Source organism: Colletotrichum costaricense (assembly GCF_030867565.1).
Source record: "Colletotrichum costaricense strain IMI 309622 chromosome Unknown Scaffold_5.1, whole genome shotgun sequence".
Taxonomy (NCBI): Eukaryota; Fungi; Ascomycota; class Sordariomycetes; order Glomerellales; family Glomerellaceae; genus Colletotrichum; species Colletotrichum costaricense.
This window is the reverse complement of record NW_026848234.1, coordinates 131,550-155,805: the sequence shown is the minus strand read 5'-3', so window position 1 is coordinate 155,805 and position 24,256 is coordinate 131,550. Positions and strand designations below refer to the sequence as shown.

The 24,256-nt window shown below is 51.9% G+C and overlaps 4 protein-coding genes across 4 annotated transcripts; 1 reads left to right on the top strand and 3 right to left on the bottom strand.

Moving 5' to 3' along the window:
- Window positions 1-1,017: 1,017 nt before the first annotated feature.
- CCOS01_05157 (amino acid adenylation domain-containing protein) lies at window positions 1,018-15,982 on the bottom strand (the record flags this gene model as incomplete). The annotated part of the gene is made up of 6 exons (XM_060453338.1): window positions 1,018-1,152; window positions 1,212-9,474; window positions 9,530-9,600; window positions 9,667-11,774; window positions 11,828-14,949; window positions 15,000-15,982. 6 exons carry the CDS (start codon window positions 15,980-15,982, stop codon window positions 1,018-1,020), a joined length of 14,682 nt encoding a protein of 4,893 aa, XP_060315110.1.
- Window positions 15,983-19,220: 3,238 nt separating this feature from the next.
- On the bottom strand, window positions 19,221-19,517 carry CCOS01_05156 (uncharacterized protein; the record flags this gene model as incomplete). Its single annotated transcript, XM_060453337.1, has 1 exon — window positions 19,221-19,517. A coding segment is annotated over one exon (297 nt), but the record flags the coding sequence as incomplete, so codon positions are not given.
- A 2,958-nt stretch (window positions 19,518-22,475) lies between these two features.
- Window positions 22,476-22,751, top strand: CCOS01_05155 (uncharacterized protein; the record flags this gene model as incomplete). Its single annotated transcript, XM_060453336.1, has 1 exon — window positions 22,476-22,751. A coding segment is annotated over one exon (276 nt), but the record flags the coding sequence as incomplete, so codon positions are not given.
- Window positions 22,752-23,032: 281 nt separating this feature from the next.
- Window positions 23,033-23,228, bottom strand: CCOS01_05154 (uncharacterized protein; the record flags this gene model as incomplete). Its single annotated transcript, XM_060453335.1, has 2 exons — window positions 23,033-23,105; window positions 23,146-23,228. The coding sequence occupies 2 exons, from the start codon at window positions 23,226-23,228 to the stop codon at window positions 23,033-23,035; spliced, it is 156 nt and encodes a 51-aa protein (XP_060315107.1).
- Window positions 23,229-24,256: the final 1,028 nt, after the last annotated feature.

Below are 24,256 nucleotides of genomic sequence, written 5' to 3'. Positions count from 1 at the left end.
CACAATGGCGGATACGGGAATGGGAAAATCGGGCAGATGAAGTGATCATCCCGCCGGCTGAGACATTTCGCCATTCTGGTTCATTCTTCTGTATTCGTACGAGATACGAGATATCGATTATCAACAGACTCGACTTTCTCAATCCTCCAGACCTACCATTTGCTACAGCGTTCAACCCCAAAGTTGACGGAGTCCAATGGACCAACTCTTCCCCCCGGTCCGCGTGATGGTCTCGGCAGATGATGCCTGTATTCCCTGTCAGCATTAACCGCAGACCTGCCTGTTCGGGGATCGCTCCGCTAGTGCAATGGGACGACCTTATCGATCTGGTCTTCATATCCGGGCGTGCCTTGCATGGACCACCGCTCGAACCCCCAAAATCCCCTATTCCCGCATCAGCGCAGTGAGGCAACTTTCGGCTACCTGACTTGGGCAAGTGGAAGAAGGAGAATGTCAGGCTGTCAGCGCACCAGTCGGGGTTAAGACGACTAATGACACTTTCTGCTTAAAGAAGGCTACAGGATTCGTAGACTGCCATTCGACTAACGTGGTACCAAGCCATTAGCCAACAGTCGCCAAGAGGCTTAGACACTCGCTGTTGGTGTGAATCCGAACTCCTTCAAGAAGGCGGTTCGACGTGTCGCGGGAAGGCTCAGCCACTCAGCTGAGCGGTTCGGTCCATGCCGAAGTGATCCATGATGCGTTGATTAAATGACAGCTTGGGTGCAACGTATTGGGTGGTACGTGAAGTGTTGCTTGCGATCACGACGACACGGCTTGGCATTAGAGATGAAGCCATCGTATCCTGAAAAGGCACGTTGGAGATGGAAAAGGTAAATGTTTGGGTTGCTTACGATTGCACAAAACAATGTCATGCGAATAATTCTTCAAATAAGAGGTAATAACCCCCAATAATCCCGTTGGCAATTACCATCCTAGCAGAAAGCAAAGCAAAACTATACGTATCAAATAGCACATGAAATCTGGATGTACAAGACCTAACGCCCCTATCGAACCTTACAAATCCTTCAGTAAACCACCGAGTAGTCCAATCAACCCTTCGGCAGTATCTTCAGACACCTTCGTCGATGCTCCGAAGACTCCGATGTCCATTGCACCCGCATTGATCGAGGCTTCAACATCGAGTGCGTCCTGTAAAACGTTAGATACTATGTTTTGTGATTAAGTTCTAGCCAAATGGGGGCACATACTGGAAAGACGTCTTTGACCGCATTGTTCTTCAGCCAGCGTACGGAACACTCTTCGGCATCATTGCTGCTGCTGCTGCTGGCTTCATCTGTCTCGCCGAGATTGTGAATTGGCTCCAGCGAAACGTTGCCGATCTCCGGCATCTCACTGCTGTCTTCACCGAGGTGGAGGAAGTTGACAAAACAATCGATCTCGAGCCCAGTCCAATCCTTGATCTCCCAAAGTCCGACACCTGCATGAGAAGAAATGTGATGCAAGTCCTCTTGAACATACTTGGCAATCTGGAGGATGTCAAGATCTGCTGTCAGAGACACCTTGAGCGGCACCAAGTTGAGCGTGGGGAACGTGCTGGCCAATTCCTTGGTCGATGATCTGTTAGCATAGTAGATACCAAAGACAATGTCTCTCGTTCCCTGACTTCTGAACTTTTGCAGTGCTTTTGCTGTGGCGGCGAAGAAAAGCGCCGGTAGTCCAACGCCGGCTTGGGCAGAACGTTTCTGGAGACGGCCAACTTCCGGGACAACCGAGCGTTTGAGAAGAGCAACTCGGCTCAATGAGACAGACTGATTTGCGTGACCATCGCTCGTCGACTGGTCAACACCGTTCAGATACTTGGACCAGAACGCCTTATTGTTCTGCTTGACTTCAGTCGCATGGCTCGAAGCAAGGAATGCCCTCCATGAACCCAGATCAACTACTATATCAGAAGCTTCAGACTGAATTGTTGCCTGCAACTTCTGCATGAGAGCCGGCAAGCTGAAGCCGTCGTAAAGAGAATGGTGAATACGTAACTTCAGTGCCCACGACTCGTTGTCTTCTTGCTTCGTACTGAGTTGCACTTGCGGGTAGCATTGTCTTGTTTCCGCGGTTGAACGTTGTCCATCAATGACAATCCGCTTGTGGGGTCCGTCAATATCAGTCTGCAGTATGATCTGGACGAAGGGCAGTGATCTTTCGCCAGTAGCGACCAAGCAAGTTCGGAGAATTGGCTCAGAGTCCACCACAGCAGCCCATGCTGACTGCAGTTGGTCAATCTTGACAGACCCCTTGAGGCGATAAAAGAATTCGGGATAGAAAACACGACCATTTGCGTTCTGCCACGCGGAGACCATGTAGACTTGCATCGGGAGTGGTGCCAAAATATCCTCGACACACGACTCGGACAAGGCAGCACTGGAAAGCAGCGCTTGCGTGTTGATAGAAGTGGGTAGCTTGTATCTGGATGCAATACCCTGCGTTTCTGGTGCAGCATCAAAACTGGTGGGAGTAGCTTGGGCATGCCGGGCCATCTCCTTGATTGAGCTGGAAGTTAAGAGCGCGCGAACGCCAAGGTTGATACCCTCTTTGCGCAGAAGCGCCGCCACTTTGATGGCGCTGATAGAGTCTAGACCCAGGTTGTAAAGGGTGTGGTTTTTGCTGATTGACTGGACTTCTACATTCGCTGCTCGCGAGAGTACTCTTCGTATAGCGCTCTCATCTGGTGTCCACTCAGTATCATCTCCAGATGGCCTCGTTGTTGGCGTCGATCCCGAAGACGAGGGCGTCGTTGCTTTGGAGTGGAATTTTGGCAGTTGACAGATAGAAACCTGGTCACCCTCAAAGCGGAGAAGATTGTCTTCAGGTGTATTGACAATGAACATCAAAGATCTGTCAAGCTGATGAAGTAGCTGCTGCGTCATCTTTTCAGACACAAAGGCATTCTGTCCAGCAATGCGCCAAACAAGTGTATTGGGGGTGACCTCCAACTCAGCACAGACAGCGAAGTCGGTTGCGGAAGACCCCTGAATAGACTTCATGATCTGGACGTCGTCTGGTCCTGAGTTGGGGCTCTTCTGGAGGATGAAAAGAGTGTTGAAGAGACGCCCGCCCGCAGCGCTCTGGGCTTTTCGCAGAGGGTAGTTCTGGAACTCCGTGATATCGCTCATCGTCTCTTGAAGGTAGCGCAAGAAGCTCGTAGTAGAGCCGTGGAGGAAGCAACGGACTGCTACAGTGTTCATTGTCGGGAACATCAGAGCTTGCGATTGTTCAGAGTCTCGGCCAGCAAGAACCACACCGAAAGTGACCTCAAGAGACTGGATCAGAGTCGCAACTACCGATGCCCAACACGCTTGACCCAAAACCTGCAAGCTGACAGCATAACGCTTGCAGAATGCAGTAACTTGTTCCTGCTTGATGCTAGAGATAGCTTCCGTACGGTGAGTGACGTCCCTTGATAGATCGTCAGAAGATTGCCTCTTGGGCAGCACAGACGGCTGAGTGTTTGCGAGATATTGAGACCAAAACTTTCTTGACTGGTCAGTTGGTGTTTTTATCAGGTTTCGCAGGAACGGCTCAGTTGGCGGGCGATCAACCGACTGGCCTCGATAGGCGGCAGCAATGTCTTGGTGTAGCAAGGCCAATGACCAGCCATCGTACAGAGCATGTGAAATCGATAGAATGAGCAGAGACCTCGAGCCCGTAGATAGGAGGGATAATTGAAGTAAGTTGCCTTGCCCGTTCGCGGCTTGTGCAGTCTCCTTGTGGTGTTGGATGATGGTCTGCGGCTCGTTCTGACCATTTGCTTCATACTTGCACAAGGCCAGTAAGCAAGAATCTGGCTTTAACACAACCTGAGCAAAAGTCTGCTTCACGTCCGGATCCTCAATCTGGACGAAAACGGTTCGCAGTATTGGTGAGCGTTCCACGGTCTGCTTCCAGGCCCTTTCAAATCTGTCAAGGTCTAGTCCATCGGCCAGCTCCAAGATGTCATGATTGAAGTACTGGAGAAAGTCTGACTGTAGCATGTCTCCCATCATAGACTCCTGCAGAGGGGTAGGAGGCAAGACAGCCTCCACGTTGTCTAGGTTGAATTGAGTTGCTTCCACTGCTCTCCATAAGTGACGCTTGAGCTCATCGAAGCCCGACTGGCAATCGACCTCAGTTTCAGTTGCCTTCTTATCCTTCAAAATTTTGGACATCGCAGCGATCGTTTGCGCACGCATAAGTTGAGATAAAGTGAGCTCATAGCCGATGTGTTTGAGTCTTGCGGAGAGCTTGACGAGATCAATGCTGTCAAGACCTAATTGAAGCAGCGCCATGTTCTCTGTGATGCTGTCTTCGGAAGCACCAGCCAGGGCGGCAATCTCCTTCCTCAAAGCCAAGGCAGTTGAGTTCCACTCAAAATCTGACAGGCTCAAGTCGAGCTGGTAACCTTTCGAGATCTCCCCATCAACGGACTCCGGTCTTGAAGTCAGTGGTGTGCGGGGAGATGCCGCTGTTGAAGCCTCCCTGGAAGGATTCGCGGTAACAGGCAAGGAATGAGTGGCCCTGGATGTCACGTCGACCATGGCGTCATCAATCTCTTCAAACAAAGAGCTCATCGTCAATTCGTCGGCTACATCTCTGTGCGCGACAATCTGGATGCGCAACTGGCCGTCTGGGGTCGCGGATGCTTCGAAGGCCAGGGGGTAGTCAGAAACACTGTAGTCGTCCATGACGGACCACATGCCAGATGGCTCTGTGGATGGAGGTGTCTGGATCTGGAACACGAACAGATTCTCGAAGATGGGACGGCCTCTAGACTTTGTGCACCATTTTTGAATGTTGCGTAGCGGCACGTGCTGGAATTGCAGCACGGAAGTGTTGAACTCATGACATTTCTGGATAAGGGATAACCAAGTGTCACCCTCTTTGAGGCCAGCATAGAATAATAGTGTGTTGAACAACGGGCCGATGGTATTCTCAATCTGTTCCAGATCAATAGAACGGCCAGAAACAATGACTCCAGTAGCAGCGTTGCCTGGAAAGTGCTTTTTGATGACAGAGGTCCATAGTGCAAGCACAACCGACTGCAGGGTGACGTTCAGAGATCTACGCAACGTCTCCAGATTGCGTGCCGAGTAAGTCTTGGTCTTTGTGATGATACCAGCAGCATCTTCTGAGCGCAACCTAGGAAGGGTATCGAAGGAGCAGTCACTCAGATGCTCAACCCAGAACTGGCGGCTAGAATCGTAATTTGCCAAAGGACCATGAGCGAGGGTGTCCAGAAAAGATGGAGGTGTCTCGTGTTCTTGGTTCAAATACTCAGCAGACACCCATCGAAGCATGGATTCGAAGCTTGAGCCGTCGTACAGCGCATGGAAGATGTGAACAACAAGGACAGTCTCCTCGCCCAATTGAGTAACAATCAGCTCCAGAGGATTTGAAACATTCCTGCTGTTCTGATGTATTAGGTCTGGAAGAGCACTGGAGAGTAGTGACTCGAGCTCGGCGGGGCTACGATCACGGAAATCTTTCCATGAGAGCTGAGATGACTTGACTGCGACTTGAGCAAAACCAGCAGGTGTTTGGATGAAGCTAGTTCGTAAGATCGCATGCGCTTTCACCATGTTCTCACAGGCGCTCTTGAGCTTGGCAATGGATACTGCTGGCGCAAGCTTGAGGCGGAACGCAGTGAAGTAGGCACCTTCGTCCTGATCTGACATGAAGCGCGAAAGCATTCCTTCTTGAAGAGGCGTGCATGGTGCAACGTACTCGATGTCTCGATCATCCGTCAATCCAAGCTCTTGGACGGCCAAGGACCGGTATCTGTGTTCAAATGCGTGAATGAGCTGGCGTGCCTCTTGGACACCACTGCTTTCATTCGAAGACTGACTCTCTTGCAGAGTTTCGGCCAGATCTCCCAGACCTGGGTTTCGAAGAACGACCTGGGGCGACGCTCCAATAAGACCATTCTTGCGCAACTGGCGTGACAACCTTAGGGCTGAGATAGAGTCCACGCCGAGGTCAAAAATATTGCTCGATAGAGATATGTTCGTGTCATCTCCCAGGAACTCTCTCGTCGTTGATAGGACCAGGCGCTGAGTGTCATTGACTGGCTCAGAAGCTGCGCTTGAAGACGGTGACAGTCGCACCAATTTCTCAGGGGTGAGCGTGCGGAAAAGTTGGTTGAGCTGCTTGATGTCTGCCTTATTGTTTGGAGAAAGAGGTATTCTTGGAACCTGGAAGATGTATGAAGGAACCATGTATCCCGGTAGAGTGTCTCTGCAGGCTTTCCGGACAGAACGGACGAGGGCTGCGGTATCTGTTCCACTCAAGACCTGCAGTTCGTTCTTCGAAGCACTCGTTGACTTGCAGCTGAAAAACGTGACCAAGAGATCCTTGTCGAGACTGCCGTGCTTGGTCACCAAAGTAGCGACATCGCTAACCTGACGAACCCGAGTTCGAATCGAGTGGTTAATCTCCCCTATTTCCAGGCGTTGACCTCTCAGCTTGACTTGGTCATCAGCACGGCCAAGGAAGTCAAAACAGCCATCGTGTAGTACTCTGACCAGGTCTCCGGTGCGGTAGACACGTTCACCATGTCTTTCCAGGAAGGGGAATCGTTCCTGAGTCAATTGCGGTCGCTTCAAATAACCCTTGCCAACAAGTTTTCCGGAAACACAGAGCTCTCCAACACCGCCTTTCATGACCGGAATGTCCGTGCCTGGATGCAACACGTATGATCCAACGTTGTCGAACTGTTTGCCAATATTCAATGCCCTGCCGTTCTGTGGTACACGTTGATACATGGTGACCCCGATTGTTGCCTCAGTCGGACCATATGCGTTGTAGATCACACCAATAGGGCCCCAAACATCAAGAATTTCCTGTTTGAGAGCCTCTCCTCCAGTGATGAAGACTCCTCTTGACAGACTTGGGACCTCAACTGGATCAAGAAGACGAGCCAAGCTAGGCGTCAAGTCAATGTGCGTAATGCCGAGGCGCTGAATCGTACCGGCAAGGTCGTCAAGAATCAGATCTCTAGGCGCTCCGACCAGAGTCATCCCCACCGACCAACTCCAGTACTGTTCTAAAACAGACACATCGAAGTGGAACGATGCGAACTGCAACCATTTGGACGTCTCATCCCAGTGTCCATCAAACAGCCTCTGGAATGCCTTCATGGCCTGGACTGCGTTCTCGTGAGTTATCTCGCATCCTTTGGGTGTCCCAGTGGTGCCAGAGGTGTACAGACAATAAGAATTGTCTTGCACGCTCAAACCTTTTGGGGGATTGAATTGTCTTGGCTGGTGACTCAGTGCAGTGTCGTCTATATGAATGATAGGCTGCTCGACGGCAAAGTCGATATCAACATTAGTCAATAATACCAAAGCGCCAGAGTCTTTGAGAATGAATTCCTTTCTCGCTTTGGGAGCCGACGGGTCCAAGGCTAGAAAAGCGCAGCCTGATTTGAGAATTCCAAGAATCGCAAAGCAGGCCTCCGGGCACTTATCAAAGTGGATTGCGATAGTCTCGCCGACTTTTGCGTGAGGTAACAAAACATGCGCGACCTGGTTTCCCTTCTCATTGAGTTCCCGGAAAGACCATTGTCTAGAGATAGGAGTTTCGCCATTGAAACCGGTCACAAATTCCAGGGCAATCTTGTCAGGATGAGTCTCAGCCTTGGTCTCGACAAAGCTGTGGAGGAAAGGTTCGTTGGAATGAATCGTAGGCTCCAGGGGAGGTATGATGGAGAAAATCGACGGATCAGTGGTCCATAGGTCATCTGCTGTCTGCTCGGGGCACTGGACGAGATGCCTTAGCACTGCGTCGAATTGGTCCAGCAAATGAATTGCTTGAGTCTTGGGCAAAATATCGGTTTTGAAGGACAGACGCAGTTGGATCTTGCCTTCGGGAAGCGGTTCGACTTCAAACGAAACTGAATAATCCAAGTTGCCCTCATCGCTGACAACTTCCCATGGGAAACCGGGAGCGTCGTCAGTTGGCATTCGTTGATACACAAGTAGGGTATCAAATACTCTCGTGTTTGGATATCCAAGCCATCTCTGAACTTGTGCCAAAGGGGCATTCTGATGCTTCAGAAGCTGATTGTTGTAGTCAAGCATCTGTTGAACAAGCTCAGAATTTGATGATCTATTGTGCGCGATGACAGGCAGAGTAGTGATGCATGGGAGAACGATGTTCTTTGTCTCATCGCTCAGGCGACCAGACAAGACGATGCCGAACACTACATCTTCTTCGCCTAGATATGCGGACAAGATACGAGTCCAGGTGGCTTGCAGGACACCCTGAATTGATACACCGAGCCTCTTCGCGTTTGCGGACAGTTGGGTGAAGTCCACACTGGAAAATCTCTTTACAACCATCGATTCCGGAGACTTTTCCGTCAGGGGCGTCAAGGTAGGGAAACGGTTGACGACAACTTGAGCAGTCTTTTGCTTCCAAAAAGTTTCTGCTTCACTAGTATCAAGAGAAGCCTGAAGGATTTCCGAGAGACCATTCTCAATAGACAAGTGTTGGACCATGGGTCTTCCGGAGATGTATGATGACAGATCCCGAAGAAGCAGCTGCAATGAGTATGCATCATAGAGCGCATGGTGAATAATCAGATGCATTGTCACGCCCGAGGTCGCCGCTTCGAGAGCTAAGGCCCAAGGGGGTTGCTCCATTGAGCTCAAAATTTCGTGCGCAGTGTCTAGTTTCCACTTTGTGACACTGAACGACTCGGGTGCATTATTGTAAACCGTGAGACGAAGGTGGCAGCGTGTGGACGGGATCTGCACCATTGCAAAAGAGGCATCTCGATGTTGTGTGGAGATGAACCCTGTCCTCAGGATCTCATGGTGGTCGAGCAAAGCAGTCCACGCCTTCTGAAGTAAATCAACGGAAATGTCTTCGTTGAGCGCAAAAGACATGTAATTGAGGTAGTCTTTACCCTCTGACTGGATGAAGTCGTTCAGCATAGCGGATTGTAAAGGCGAACATGGTAGGATCTTGTCGAATTCACCAGCCGAAGAGTCCCTGACTTCTCGGTCGAATTTCGTAAAGTTATATTGACGGGTATTTTGCGCGGGTACAACGTGTAGTCGAGTGGCCAGTCTCGCACAAGTAGGGAATTCGATGACATCCAAGGCAGACAACCCCAGACCTCTCTTGCGCATCATGGTTGCAAGTTGTACTGCATTGATGCTGTCAAGGCCTAGCTGGAAGATGGTTGTGTTTCTGCGAATGTTTGAGGCTGGAACCTGCGAGAGCTCGGAGATGATCGATCGGAGCTGGTCTTCATCTTGGCTCCACTCTTCGGTGACGGAAGCTACGTCTGCGTCTGATTTCTCAGTTGTCTCTGAAATCTTATCGACTTTGAGACGTTCAAGGGCCCGCCTTGTCCCTGGCGCCAAATGATCTCGCGTAGGAATACTGGAAGCAGGGTGGGTCGCTATGTGCTGAGCAACAAACAAAAACGTGTCGAGCAGTGCAACGGCTGCTTCTTCTGTCATGAAAGGACTACACTTGAGGTTAGTCCCCCCTTCTTTATGCCAGCTGACGGTCCGGAACATACCTGTTAGAGTGAAGTGTAACGATCATTAGGTCACGGACCGGAGACGGGACCAATTCGCAAACGAGAGGTACCTGTACATTTTTCATTAGCTCTTTCTTCCCTCGCAAAACTTCGATCATCCAAAAATTAAGACTTACATCCATGGTTCCATTATCCTCAACTAGTTCCCAAATACCAGAAGAACGATCTGGTTTCGGTTGCTGAAGGAGGAGAAGAGAGTCAAATAGCTGTCTACCACTCTTCGAAACCTGGCTTTGAATTGAACGCAAGGGGGTAAACTGATGCTCCAATAGACGAGGATTGATGTTCTGGAATGTCTTGAGAAGCGCCGCGCTTTCCGTTGATAGGGGGACTTCAACTCTGACAGGCAAAGTATTGAAACAGGGAGCGACTAAACGGTCAATGCCATCCACTGCCAAAGCCCTGCCGCTCATGACATTTCCAAAGCAAATATCTGACTCCTCATATACCAGAGTCAGAAATACAGACCATGCTGTTTGGAAGTAGGATAGCACTGAAACACCCAAAGTCTTGCACATAGCTTGCATTTGGCCGAGGGACATGACAAGCGGCTTCGACGTGACAATAGTCGTGGATGATCCAGGAAGTTGAGAGCCCCCAGCTGAGAGAATGTGCTGAGTGGGCTTGAAGGCTTCGAAGTGGCTCTTCCAGAAACTGCTTGTTCCGTCGGGTGATTGAAGAATCTCTGCAAGAACAGGCTCGTACTCCAATGGAGCCGGGAGAGTCTTGCCGGCTGCGAGCAGCTCAACCTCCGCAAGAAGTGCCTCCATTGCCACGCCGTCATAAAGAGCATGGTGGCATGCAAATGAGAGATAGACATCTCCTGCTACCCTGAGGATAGCGAGTGAAAGTGGTGGGATTTTTGAGTCCACTGCACCGGGCAACCCTTCCACGTGTTGACTGGCTGCTTCTTCTAGACTGTCTACCTCGATCAGGCCCCACGTCATGGGCACAGAGTATAACACAACTTGCGCAACGGCACGTTTTGAGTCTCTAGTCGACACAAAACAGGTCCGAAGAATGCCATGCCGGTGGTGCATATGCTCCCAGTGCCCCTTCATGTCTGTATCAGGAATATGTAGTCTGAAGATCATCTGGTTTGAGTAGGATGACCCCGTCGTTGACGAAAGCATGGCCTCTTGAAGCGGGGTGCACGGTAGAACTGAAGAAACCTGTTTTCCCTCTTTCGCGAAGTCTCGCTTTACTTCGTTAACGAATTCCCGAGGTAACGGCGTGGAGACACTAGAAATTGTGCTTGAGGAGGTAATTGGTGTATTGGCAAGTATCTCCTGGGCCAAGCGAGCTATGCAGCCTGTCCGAAGGATCATCGAAACCGGCACCCTTCGGCTGAAAGAAGCTTGTAGAGACCTAGCGAGTGAAATTGCGAATATAGAGTCTAGCCCAAGAGCAGAAAAAGGCTGCCATCGAGCAATTTCACTTGCAGCTACATTGGTTGTCTGGGACACCGCCGCTCTGATTGTTCGTTCCTCATCAGACCAGAACTTTTCATCTTCCTTCTGCTGGAGAGAGCCTGCAGCGCGGCCGACGTAGTTCCGGTCTAAGCCGCGGAAAATTGCTTGAAGCCTGGCTTTGTCGACCTTGCCACTAGACGTCAACGGCACAGAACTTATTGGGACCAGGTAGCTCGGGACCATGTAGGCGGGTACGCGTGATCTAAGGAGGCTGAAAAGGGTGTTGTTTGCTTGGAACAGTCCTTCGTCGATAGGCAAAGTCCTAAAGTCAGCATGGGATTGTTGCGCGGGTACATAGAACACAGCTAATTGAGACGCGGTTGTAGTTGCGTTGCTGACGATGACTACTGCGCTTGACGTAGCAATGCTTGAATTCGTGAGGATGCTGCCAATTTCGCCAGTGTCAATCCGCTGTCCGCGTAGTTTAAGTTGGTCATCCATTCGTCCAAGTACCATCAAAGATCCATCTGCAAGCATCCGTCCCATGTCGCCTGATCGGTAGATTCTACCGAACTGCGGGTGCTCGAGGAACTTGGACTCAGTGAGACTCTTCATCCCTAGATAGCCAGCTGCAACTTGGTCTCCTCCAAAGCAGAGCTCGCCGACACAGCCAATGGGAACTGCTGCGTTCGCTGTAGAGCCGAGAACAAAGGTTGAAGTGTTGTCAAATGAGAACCCAAGGTGGTCGATGAAGTCTCCAGGCTTCATCCTCTTGACGGTGCAAATGTTTGTGGTTTCAGCTGGGCCATATCCTATAAAAGTGATTAGCTCAAGGTCAAAGCCTTCAAAGCAGTGTGAAGCATACCTTGATATAGGAAGCCGGTCCATTTCTCTGCAACATGTGCAGTCATGGGTTCGCCGGCAGTAGCGAGGAAATTAACTGCGGGCACATTGCGAGGGTTGACTAAAGACGCAACCGTCGGGGTCATGCTGAGATGAGTGCATCCCAAAAACTGGATGGCACGCTCCAAGTCCCCAAAAAGGGTATCGTTGGTACCAGAGCACAAACATGCTCCAACCTTCCAAGTAAAGAAAATCTCAAAGACTGAGACATCAAACGCCTGTGAACATGCTTGCAGGAAACGAGAAGCGTTGCTATGGGGGTATATCCTGGACAAAACATCCAGGTTGCTCATGATGTTCTTCTGTGTGACTACCACGCCCTTGGGTGTGCCTGTGGTTCCAGACGTATAGATGACATACGCTGGTCGCGAAGGGTCTGCCGACAGGCTCAAATTATTCTCCGTGGTGCCAGCCGAGTCGATTGACAGGGCGTCCACAAATTGACAATTGGAGAGATCGTCTAAAGTTGATGAGACGCCCGCATCGGCAACACAGACTGTAACCTCTGCTTGCGTCAAAATGAGCCGGATTCTGTCATTCGGGGTGGTAGGCAGGAGAGGCAAGTATGCGCAGCCAGCCTTAAGAATACCCAGGATGGCGGCATACAAGCAGATTGATTTTTCCATAATTATGCCCACAATGTCGCCCTCTCTCGCGCCTAGCTTATGAAGATGCCTCGCGATCTTGTTAGCCGAGGTATTCAGGCTACTGTACGATATGGTGTCAAAATCTCCTTCGTCAAGAGATCTTGCGAATCGGATGGCTGTGGCATCGGGTGTGACAATTGCTGTGTGCTCAAACATTGCCGCTAGGTCCGGGACCGTGGAGAGAGTTGCAGGATGGACGTTGAAGATGGAAGTGAGCCCTGGGGACAGTGATTTTCCGATAGTTTCCACTTGGCTTTGAGGCTCTAGTATCAGGTGTGAAACCACCGAGTCCAATTGTTCCATCAAAATCTTGGCGTGTTCTGTGGTAAATGCGGAGGTGTGGTATGTCAGGCGACAAACCAAGCTCTCGGCGGAAGGCTCAACTTCAACCAGAAGGCTGGTCTCTAGAAAGTCCTGATGAGATATTTCCCGAACATGACCATGTTTTGCTTGCTGACTGTAGAGAGACTCTTGGTAGACGAACAGCACATCGAAGAGGGCATCTCCGAGGTTCACGCCTGCGATTCTCTTGATGTCTGCCAACGGTAACACGCCGTGTTGTAGCGCGCCACGGTTCATACCCTGGATGTGGCGAACGAGGTCGACAATTGTCGCAATCCCGGCGAAGTTGACTCTCAAAGGCGTTGTCATGATACAAGGTCCCATGATGCGCTCAATGCTAGTTACCGGAATGGTCCTGCCTGACGAGACTGAGCCAATTACAACATCCGTCTGTCCTTGCAACCCGGCCCAAAGCCATAACGTAGCAGCTTGAAAGAAAACTTGAGGGTGGCATTGAAGCCGTGTTGCGGTCTCCTCTAGGGCGCTTTGCGAAATGTGCATCGCTCTAACTGCAGTCTGAGTCTCGACGGTATCAGCAGGGCGACCCATTAGACGCGGTAGATTATGTCGTTGCCAACCAAGCAGATGATCCGCCCAGAATTCACGCGCCTCATCCATGCGGCCTCTGTTAGCAGGTTCCGCGTAAAATCTGGAAACGTCTTGGAACTGCGGTCTGATTTCGGGTATTCCACCGTCGGCTATTGTGGAAAAGTCTTTGATCAACATGTCGGCTGACCATCCGTCGTAGAGGGCGTGATGCATATGGAAGAGCACAGTTGGCCCAAGACCTTGTTGACTTTCCAGAATTTGGACTCTGAGAGGACGCAGGTAATTCTCATCAGAAGCTAGACAATAACTCTCGCCCAGTTGGGGGACAACTTGAACAGAAGACTGAGGAAGCTTTCTGTAGACGATTTGTGCGAACTTATCATCACACAATACGAACCCTGACCGTAAGATCTCATTGTTCTGTGCAATCTCGTACGTCCACTGCAAAATTTCCTCCGTCGTAGTCTTTGCCGGAAATCCAAGCTTGATCCAGTTGCAATAGGCCTGTGGATTGACATTGGTCTCTGCTAGCATTGAGTTTTGCAGAGGTGTGCACATTTGAAAGCGTGCGATGTCGTCTCTCAGGGAAGTCAGGTCCGCTCGTTGCTCCAGCACCTGGTCGATGTGTATCTCACAGGGATCCTTGAGGCCGAGCACGCGGTCTTCTTGGTCTGCTGTCGAGGTTGATCCCGATGCTTGTACAGAGGTGAACAGGGCTGAAAGAGTCTTAGAACTGAGGATGTCCGTTGCTGATGTTCGAAAACCGCCTTCCCGTAAAGCTGAAGCAAGTCTGATAGCCTTCAGAGAATCAATGCCTAGGGATGCAGGCGAAGCCGACGGAGAAATTTGAGAATCAAGAAAGTTTGATACAATTGACAAAACTTCCTGTTCTAGTGGGCTGGCCGCTTCGAAGTGGCCTTTGGGTTGCGATGGTGTCGGTATCGTCGTTGTATACTCGTTCTTGAGTTGTTTCCGGTCCACTTTGCCTGAGGGCAACCTTGGGAAGCATGTCTTGATGACGATGTCACCGGGGACCATGAAAGACGGGAGCCATGTACGGCAAGTGTTGAGAATGTCTTCCACATAGTCACCCGGGGTAAATCCTTCATCAATGGCGCAAAAAGCAACTAGAATCCCACCGAGGACCATGGCAACAGCACTGTGGCAACCGGTGGTCCGCATTGCCGCTTGCTCCACTTCGCCGAGCTCAATTCTCTGGCCGCGCAGCTTGACTTGCCCGTCTGATATCCTCCCAAGGCAATCCATAGTTCCATCTGAATTTACAATGGCTTTGTCTCCGGTGCGGTAAACGCGGCCGTAAGGAGTGTCGATAAATGCCGCATCCGTCTGTTCTTGCCTGTTGAGATAACCGTTGGCGAGTTGATATCCTCCTACGACAAGCTCCCCGAGTTCCCCCTTCGGAAGTATGCTGAAGTTGAAAGGGGCGCCGTCTTCGGGGATAGCGACGACAAAGCACGAGACTGAATCCAGAGGAAATCCGATATTCGAAGAAGAACAAGCCGTAGGGTATCTTGGTCTAAGTGTGCTACGAAGCGTTAGTTTTCACGGCGCCAATACAGACATGCAATGACTTACCAGTGAATTGCAGCCTCGGTTGGGCCATACATGCCCCATAGCATGCTGTCCGAAACGTCGCCGCCGCCAAACTCGCGAATAACGGACTCTGTCAACATCTCACCAATCGTCAGAAGGAGCTTTAGACAAGGAGCGTTCTGACGCGAGCGAAGGAGACTGCCAGCGACTGTAGGCGTCAACTCGCATGCATCGACCTGCAAAGTCCTGATGACATCAGGAAGATCGTTAAGCATGCGACCACGATCGCACGTAACTAGTGTTGATCCACGAAGAAGAGGGAAGAAGATTTCGAATACTGATACATCGAACGTCGGCGAGGCAAATTGAAGGAAGCGCCTGAATCTGGGAATATGCCGATCATGGGCGAGAAGACTCTGTGTTGCAGCGTCGTGCGAGACTCCGACGCCTTTTGGCGTGCCGGTTGACCCAGAAGTGTACATGACATAGGAAAGATGTTGAGGCTCAACATGCCTGATTGGGAGACTCGGCGATGAATTCGGATCATCAGTGACCTCTTCGTCGACGACTAAGACAACCCTCTCTGGATCGTCTCGGGGGATCTTTGATGCCAAGTCCCGTGTGACAAGAACAACTTTCGCCGATACGTCTTGAAGAATGAATCTGACTCTCTCGGGAGGTGCATCTAGATGCAAAGGGCAAAAAGCACCGCCGACTTTGAGGATAGCCAGCATCGCGATATAGAGATGTGAGCATTGGGGGATGAGTATCGGTATAACAAAATCATCCGACACGGAGGATATCGCAGCCAAACGAGAGATCCGAGCTGCTAGGGCATCCGCGGCATTATGGAACTGAGCGTAGGAGAGAGTCGACTCTTCTCCATGGCTATTGAGTGAGTGAATCGCTGGCAGCGATTCATCTGATGTAAGCTGCACAAGCTGGTGAAGGAGGCGAGGTCCCGGGGCCCGAGTTGGATGAGGATTTAGGATAGAGAGCTGAGGCTCCAGCTCAGCGTCGGTCATGTTGGCCTCGTCGTCTTTCAACAAGAAAAGATGCTATTCCCAAAGTGATGAGAAATTCTCAGTAGCTCTTCTACAAAGCTATGGGAAGTGGTTCGATGCACAAAGCCCTTGGTAAACCATAGCATTACAAAGGGTATCCAGGTATTAGTCGGGGCCCTCTTTTCAACGGGAAGGGCACGACGGTCAATGCGCCCGAGTCCAGATCAAGATGGACCTGCAGCTAGAGGTCCAAGAGACCACGCGCTGGGACAGGTCTTCGTCCAATAAGACAAGTGATGATTCACAGATCCGGTCATGTAACGGCGTGGTTCCTCAGTTGGGTGCTGGGCAACATGCCATGGGGGTAATGCGAGGGGTTGACACGGGGTCGGCTGCAGGTCTCTTGGCCTGTAAGATTGCAGCAATTACTCAGCCTGTGGGAAACGTCGAGCGATTCTGCAGCACAATCCAGAAAGGTCGCCAGAGCTTCGTGTGTCGATGATGAAATATGGAATCGTTCATTCGTGGATGATGACGGCGTGTTGGCGCGAGCTGCCTAGCTCAAGACGGCTCGGCCCTGTGCGTAGGGCTATCTGTGACCTGTGCGTATGTCGGGCGTGTGACAACTCCCGGTGCGACGGTAGACTGACAAGGAGATACCGGAGATGAGGAGCGCTGCAGAATAAAGAGATGGATTGTTGGTAATCTATGTACCACTGCTTGTCTCTGTGTATGGGCGTATATGCGTGTGTGTGCGTACCTATGTGCGTGTGTGTCCGCTGGCTGAAGAGCTTTATCAGAAGCGCAGACTAGACAAGCTACCGCGCTTGCAGCACACAAAGGAAACGACCAAGAGACTCCCCCGCCCACCCCCAGCGGATCCTGATGTGGCTGACGGGGGGCAGCGTCAGGTGTGTTGGTCGCTTTGGGCGGCTTACACACAAGTTCCTGGTCACCATCCGTAAGCTTGAATGGTTATGACTTGTGAGATATTCATCCCACGCTCCTCTCCAGGTTTGTGGCAGGATGGACAGGTTTGAGGCCAGGCATCGGCCCTCCAAATAACTGAAAGGGAGGACCCAGATGACGGGGGGCATTTCCGGCGCTTATGGCGTCATGGCTTAATGGAGCTCGCCGCGCTGCCCGAGGGCGAAAAGCCGCTCTTTGCTACGATTTAAGCTTCGACGGCCCGTTCAGTGCTCTCTGGCTGCCTCAACTTGGACGGCGTTTACTCGGATGTGTAACGTAAGACCGGAAGTCTGCAGACACGACTACCGCTGCAGTGGCGAGCCTGCACGGCATGCCGATGGCCGGCAGCCTTATCCGATCTTGTGGTCAGGCAAAGCTCTTGACAGCTGCTGTGCACTACGGAACCCGTTGTTCGACATGCATCCCCGTCCGCATTTGAATCAAGCGGGAGTCATGTTGCCGCTTCCGAGGAACTGGTTCTGGCGGGAAAAACGGGTTTCGAGCTTGGCCGGCCGGCGGCCGTCTCCGGTCAGAAACGTCGAAGCCTCATGGCTTGTAGCTGCTCATGTATCACGCTTCACTTCCAACAATCCACGACGGAACTTCCAACGTCGGATGAAGGCACGGCAGGCTCGGATTAAACATGTGCTGGGGTTCTGCAGAGATGCACAAGCATGGCGCGAGATCTGACGGCGCATCCAGAACAGGCCATTTTCCCCCAGACGCCACGCCATGATCCGCGTCGATGCTCGGCCATGTTCGCGGCTGCTGGCCGATCTCGTCTGACTGCCGGACAACGGTTTCTACAAGCGGCAAACTCTCCGGGCACTTGCCTCTGGAATTCGTCAAGAGGGCGGTACGGAGGACGATGGCGCGGGGCTCTTTTGGGGAACCACTCAACCACCATATCACTGGTGACTGGCCGAGACGACAAGATGGTGGTGGGAAGAAGGCATCTGGCTGGTCAGATTTTGTCCACACATAGTGGTTTTATCTGGATCGCTTCGTCTGGTGTGGTATCCACAGGTAGGCATGAGCCGGCGGGATGGTATGTACTGTGATCAGGAAGCATATGTTATTAATTAGGTTCGTTCCATATGCGCGCTCAGGCAAGTCGGAGCAACAAGCTGCAATAGTGGCCTAGTATGTTTGTGTCTCGATCTTTGGATGCGACAGATGGATTTGGAGAAAGACCCTGGCCAAACATAGGCGCCAGAAAGAGAGGCCAATGGAGAAAGAGTTGCCATCTGGCCGTGGGGTCACTGCCAGTCTGTCACAGGTTTGCGGTCGTGTCACGTCCCTGGCCCGTCTGCGCGGAGGGGCGATGTATCGCTGCAAGAGCCAAAGACGCGAAGTGTGGCCCAGATGTGGGGGTAGACTGAGTCGAAGGCAGTACGTAATTCGGCATCGGAAAAGAACGGCCAGTGCCTTTGAAGACCGGATTAGAGGGAAAGGAGATATCCTACTCAGGGCCTGCAAGAAGGTCTCAAGAGGCCAGCGCTGAAGTGAGTACGCGTCCATCGATGGTGAGGACAGGGTGAGGCAGTCTCGAGAATGCGGTCAAAAACTGGCGGTGGTCAGCATACTGATCTTGGGAATGTCCTGGGAGGCAACGGTTGGGGTTCAGGTTCGAAAGAGTCAGAAGGAGCCGGTCAGACGTCACAGGAGGCTGTCTGGATTCTGCAGCTTGGTGGGCATCCAGCGTTCAGGTCCCAGCGGCGATGCCCCAATACCCGTCGTATCCCTCCTTCGGAAACATGGCGACTCGGCGGGCTAGGGGATGGGACGGACACTTGGATGATGTCGGTGGAGGTCCCCAGCGCGTCGTGGTGGATGGATTGGACGGGCCCAGGGAAGAGAAAGTGTGGGTGGATAGGTGGATGAATGCCGCAGGACACGGCGAAAGGAAGTCCAGGTTGACTTCCTACTCAGGTATGGACTGGATGGTATTCTCGGGTGCGAGAGAGGCGGCGGGATTGAGCCATACCCGGTGGTTCTTGGTCGGCAGTCAGCGGTGTTTGTGGTATTGAAGAACTGAGGTTGGAACCTTGGTATTCCGCATACCTCAAGATGGCGAGAGTCTGTCTGAGTGAGGAGTAGCTGCTCTGGTGCAGAGTGAAAGCGAGGCATAATGACTAAGTGTAAAGTCGGTTATGCAGTGTGCGTGCGAGATGCCCCGTCAGGCTGGGGAATACCTAAGATACCTATCCGTACGAATACTCCGTACTCCTGGCGTATTCCGTACCGTACCTACCTACACAAGAATAAGAACAAGAACAAGAAGGCACAATCATGCAGAACTGCTGAATAGACTAAGGTGCCTGGTGAATGCTGCGGGCGAGTGTCGGCAGGCGGGCGGGTGGGAATCCATGTGAAGAGATTTTCCCACCTTCCCTGTCTTGACACTTCTTGCCCGGTTCAGACGATTTCGGAGGGACATCCCAGAGTGACTTCCTGCTTTCCCAGTTCCCACCCAAGGTACTCCGTAGCACGGTAGGTATCTTCTCTGGTTTGGCGAGTGCTCCTGCTGGCTACTGCTGCTCCTGCTCGGGGTTGCTTGTTGTCGGGTCCCCGTTTGCCCCGACGGCACTTTCCCATTCGCAGCCAACTGCGGTCGGGTAAGGTACGACTCGCAAGTCTGCACCTGCGGGCCTGCTCAGATTCGTGGTGACCTCGGAGAAGTGAGGTAACGTACCCAAGTTAAGGTACATGTGCATCCAGCGTGCCATGGAACGCCCACCTCGTGCTCATGCCCATGCCGCTTGTCGAATTTTTCTTCAGGTGCCGTTCCCCTGCCTGCCTGTCACTGTCTGCCTGCCTGCCCGCTGCCCCCTCCCTGCGTCCGTCGTTTCTTGTCATTGTCACTACCCTACTTTGGAGAGGTAGTTTACTGTGTACGGATACATACCAGGTAGTCGACGGATACCCGTGCTTAATTTACCACTCACAGATGCAGGAAAAGGCTGTGGATGATCGCCAGTGGGTGCGTGGTGGGTTTGACGCTAAATACGCCATGGATTTTGCGGATTCCTCATCCATGGGGTGGCTCTCAAGTCCCGTCCTGGCAGGGAAAAAGCCTCGTCAGGACCAGGGCTTAGGTTCATCGAGGGTCGGACGGGGGCCATCGTGGCATCGTCACTGGGCCCAATACAGCAGGTACGTACGCCTTACCTAATTAGACCCGGATCTTATCAGATTTAGATAATCAGATCATCAGATAACTCGGGCAAAATGATGCCAACCGCGCCAAAAATTCCCGCAAAGCCAGCAAAACCGCACAACCACCTACCTTACCTTACACTCAGCACACCCACCTAATGTGCCAATCTTGAATGAGGTGGTCCCGTCCCAGGCTAAAAACCCCACTGCCGCAAACTCCGACGAGGCGACATATCCTCGGTTGACTGCTCTCAGCCATTCGTCTCTTTCTTCCCCTTCCTCTCGATTTTTTTTTTTTTTCTTTTTTCCCCCCCCGTTTCCAATTCTCTGTGCGGCTCATTGGCATATCGTGCCACAAATCTAATACACTTCCCAGCCGCTGCAAAGCCATGAATCACCTCAACGCTCGCCAATGGATCCGGGGGGCTCTTGCGAGAAACCTCCAGTGTTTCCCCATATTCCCATCGCCCACGTTGTCGCCCGCAAATCTGGCTGTCCAGAGCTGCCCAATCTCCGCCTCGACTCCGGTCTCCGGCCCGCGTTCTTCGTGATACGCCGGAACAGGATGTTGCCTTCCCGCTTCGCTTACCCGTACTTGACGTTGTGCACTACATCCTGAAAGAGGCAAATTGATAGTCCTCTAGCAAACTAGCTAGGTATCACCATGCTGTGGGTGGCTGTCTCCCCCAAGAACAGAGTCTTCACGTTAATGATAGTGGCTGTAAGTCACTGCATGCTGTGTGGCATGGATAGCTCCAGGAGAGAGAGGTACGTACTGCAACGGATTCTTTCCACATCTTGTCAGATTAGATCCATCACCAAGTGCGTCTTGGAAGGGAGGCAAAGTACCTCATTCTGCATAATGCCAGGGCTCACACTACTGCGAGTGTGAGTATTCATTCATTCATTCACTCTCTCCTCTGCGCTAAGGCAAGGTCCTCTCCCAATACTACGCAATGGGCTTATGGATGCATTCTAATAGCCTCGTACTCTGTACAAGTGCGCATCTCCAGTCCTCGGGGTTGATGCCGACACACCCTCCGGGGCCCAGCAATGGCACACCTTGGAACCTCAATCCCGAGGTCTTCTCGTGAACCCCCCGGTCTCACTGCCCGCTCTCGGAGCAAAGCTTTGCACCATCTCAATCGCCCGACTCATGTTTTCTTGGTGATCCTGCCGCCTCCACAGCGCGCATTGGATCGCATGTGCCCCGGTTTTTCCACATTCCACAACCCGTCAAGTCTCTAGGTGACCATCTGCGACACAACCTGCATCTTGGCTCCCTTCTTTTCGAGCTTCGAGACTTGTTCGACAGACACGCCGCAGCCCTGTGGTACAGATCAATTGAATGAACAAGAAGCCGGTTTGCAAAAGAATACCTTGAGTAGGGAAGAACTTTTGACAATGGTACGCCGTTCTTGCCTAGGATGGTCCTCCAACCTGTAACAGTTTCGCGCATAAGGTGACTTCCGGGGCACCTAAAGTTGATTGTCCTTTCTTTCATGTTCCATTCCCAAAAAAAGAGAAGCCTTCACCGATACATGAGTTTCCATGATTCTACCTTACCTCAGTGCAAGGAGGGATAGAACAGACCAGGCAGGTAAGGTAAGGTAAGGTATACGTACTCAGTAGACACTTCCAAATAAAACAACTAAAAGTTCCAGGTTTTGCGTGTACGAATACGTAGGCATACGTACCTGAGGCATGCAGCTAGAAAAGACACAGGTACCGTGGAGGTACGTATGGAAGGTTCGCGACGTCAGGAAGGCGGCATAGGCCCGTTCTTAGCCTCCCTCCCTCCTACCTGGGACGGCCTTGAACCGAAGGAAGGAAGGAGGGACCTGAGAGATTTGATCTTATCAGATCCGAAGATAACCCCGAAATCGCATCATGACCCCTCCCCCGACTCCACTTGGTCGTGCAAACTGTTCATCATCGATTTTTTTCTCTCCTCTTGACCTGTCATCGTCTCACCCCTCCCTCCCTGTTCACTAACGCATTTTTTTTTTTGTATGTACTTCGTCCCCTTCGCTTCCCACATCTTCGTCTCTCCTGCATCTAGGTCCCCCGTCCGATTTCTGCATCGCGACCAATTTGGAGTGGGTCTTACTGGCACCATCGATCTGCAACATCTAGGAAAGCGTCGCCGACAAGTTTCTCGTAAACCGACGGCTTTGGCCTGGCCTACTGCACGGAGCATGGCTACTTTGCCCGTGAAGTTTCTTCAAGCCACGCCTCGATGTCATCGCCCTTGTCCGGCGGCTTCTAGTCTCAACGGCCAGTGCCCGAGCAACCCAAGTACTTCACCGACGTGAAGCATTCCAGTACACGAAAGAGACTCGAGACAATATCATAACAAGAGAGATAACAAATACTATATGACGAACAGACAAGCTCTCGGCGAGGCGAGGACTCGAAAAAGTCCCAGATACCAGGAATTACGGTTGAAATCGGACAGAAGAAAAGCATCGATCGATACCTTGATTGCCTCAGACAAGCATCAGCTGAGCCTTTCCAGGGTCCAGTCAACGTCGTTGTCATCCCCGCGTTGGGAAAACTGTTCGTTCGTCGGGTCGCCTATGGTCCATCGTCGTCGCTAGGCGCTCGCTTTAACGCTCAACCCGTCGTCAGGCCTTCAATCGCTTCGGTATTTTCATTCTAGCTTCTGTGCCTCCGGTCCATCCCTCCCGTCCGCTCCACTCCTGTGGCCCGGCACATGCAAACGAGCCAGCGACGCCAAGGCGTGCGACCGCCGCTCGCCGCCGCTGATGCTGGACACCATCTCAGACGGATTGGTTCAATGGTTATGGGGTCCTGTTCTTCATTGCTTTTTCCGTCCTCGTGCAATCGACAATGCAGTGCTGCTCTCGACCTTACCTTAATCTTCTCCGTCAACCGAAGCGCATTTCCCACTCTTGTCTGTGTGTACATACATACAACCCTTCATTGCACCCATCCATCATCCACTCGCCCACTCAAGAAGTTCCTCCATTCACCAAAGGACCACTTACACCACCTACAAGTATGTACGGACACAAAGTACCATGGACATGAACTTGGCATGGGTTCCAGTCTGCGAGACCCAGACCAAGACCCAGGACCCAGACCCTCCCAGGGCATCCCTTACTAGCGAGCCCATCTCTGGAGTCAGCCCGTTGCGACTCTGTCCCTGGCCCTAACCCCTGGATGTGGAAAGGCGTCCGTTGTGGATGGCTTCTTGCTTTGAGCCGAGCTGGCGCTTCACTCTTTGCGCCCACGAGGTACGCCAATACCTATGGCAACCACCTATACTACTCCGTACCGTCACTACCCACGGCATTCTGCGCAGCTCTTCTCCCAAGAGAGATGGGCCAGCCAGGGTCCTGTCCTGTCCTCTATAGGCTTTCTCCGGCAGAATGACAGGATCGCGGCATCGACGTTGCCCCATTCGCGCGAAGAACCGAATGTTGCAATTTGAGTAGGCTCCTCCAAATACGTCTAGTCCCTAGCCTCTGGGGCGTGTAACCAAACGATAATGTACAGAGTACGGATACCCCCTACCCAGTCCCAATCTCCATCTGCTCGTTCGTGAGCTCCGAGGCGAGGGTCCAGCGGTCCAGCTTCGAACTTGTCGGTCGATCACGCCGCCTCAATGGGACGCGGGCATCCATCGACGTCTGCCCGTTTTGCATATTAGCCCCTCGGTGCCCCTCCTCTCCTTCCCATGCGTCTCTTGATTCTTCTTCACCAGCTCCCATTTCTCTCCTCAAGCCTTCTCTCAACCGCCCATTCAACCGGTGGCCCAGCTTCATTATACCCAAAGGCTTCAACCAGATACGCCACTCTTTGAGAGTCGATGACGAACAGTGTGGCTTGAGACTACTTTGGATCAATCACAAGGAAAACGCCAGGATTAGACGAAAAAAAAAAGTTCTAACCACTCCCAAAAATACCCCGCGTAGTTTCGCACCCGCATCCCACTTTTACACCGGGCTTTTATTCAAACCGTCTCAAAATCGAAAAGTAACGCCCTCAAGGTCAGTTGATGTGCTCCCACTCTTCCGAAAGAGTGAGATTTCAAAGGTCATGAAGCTGATGGTTTTAAAGCCCCTGCTCTTCCCGCTCAGTTGCATTGTCACTGGCACATTGATCGACCCATTCGCTCGTCAAATAATACCCCCAGCCGCT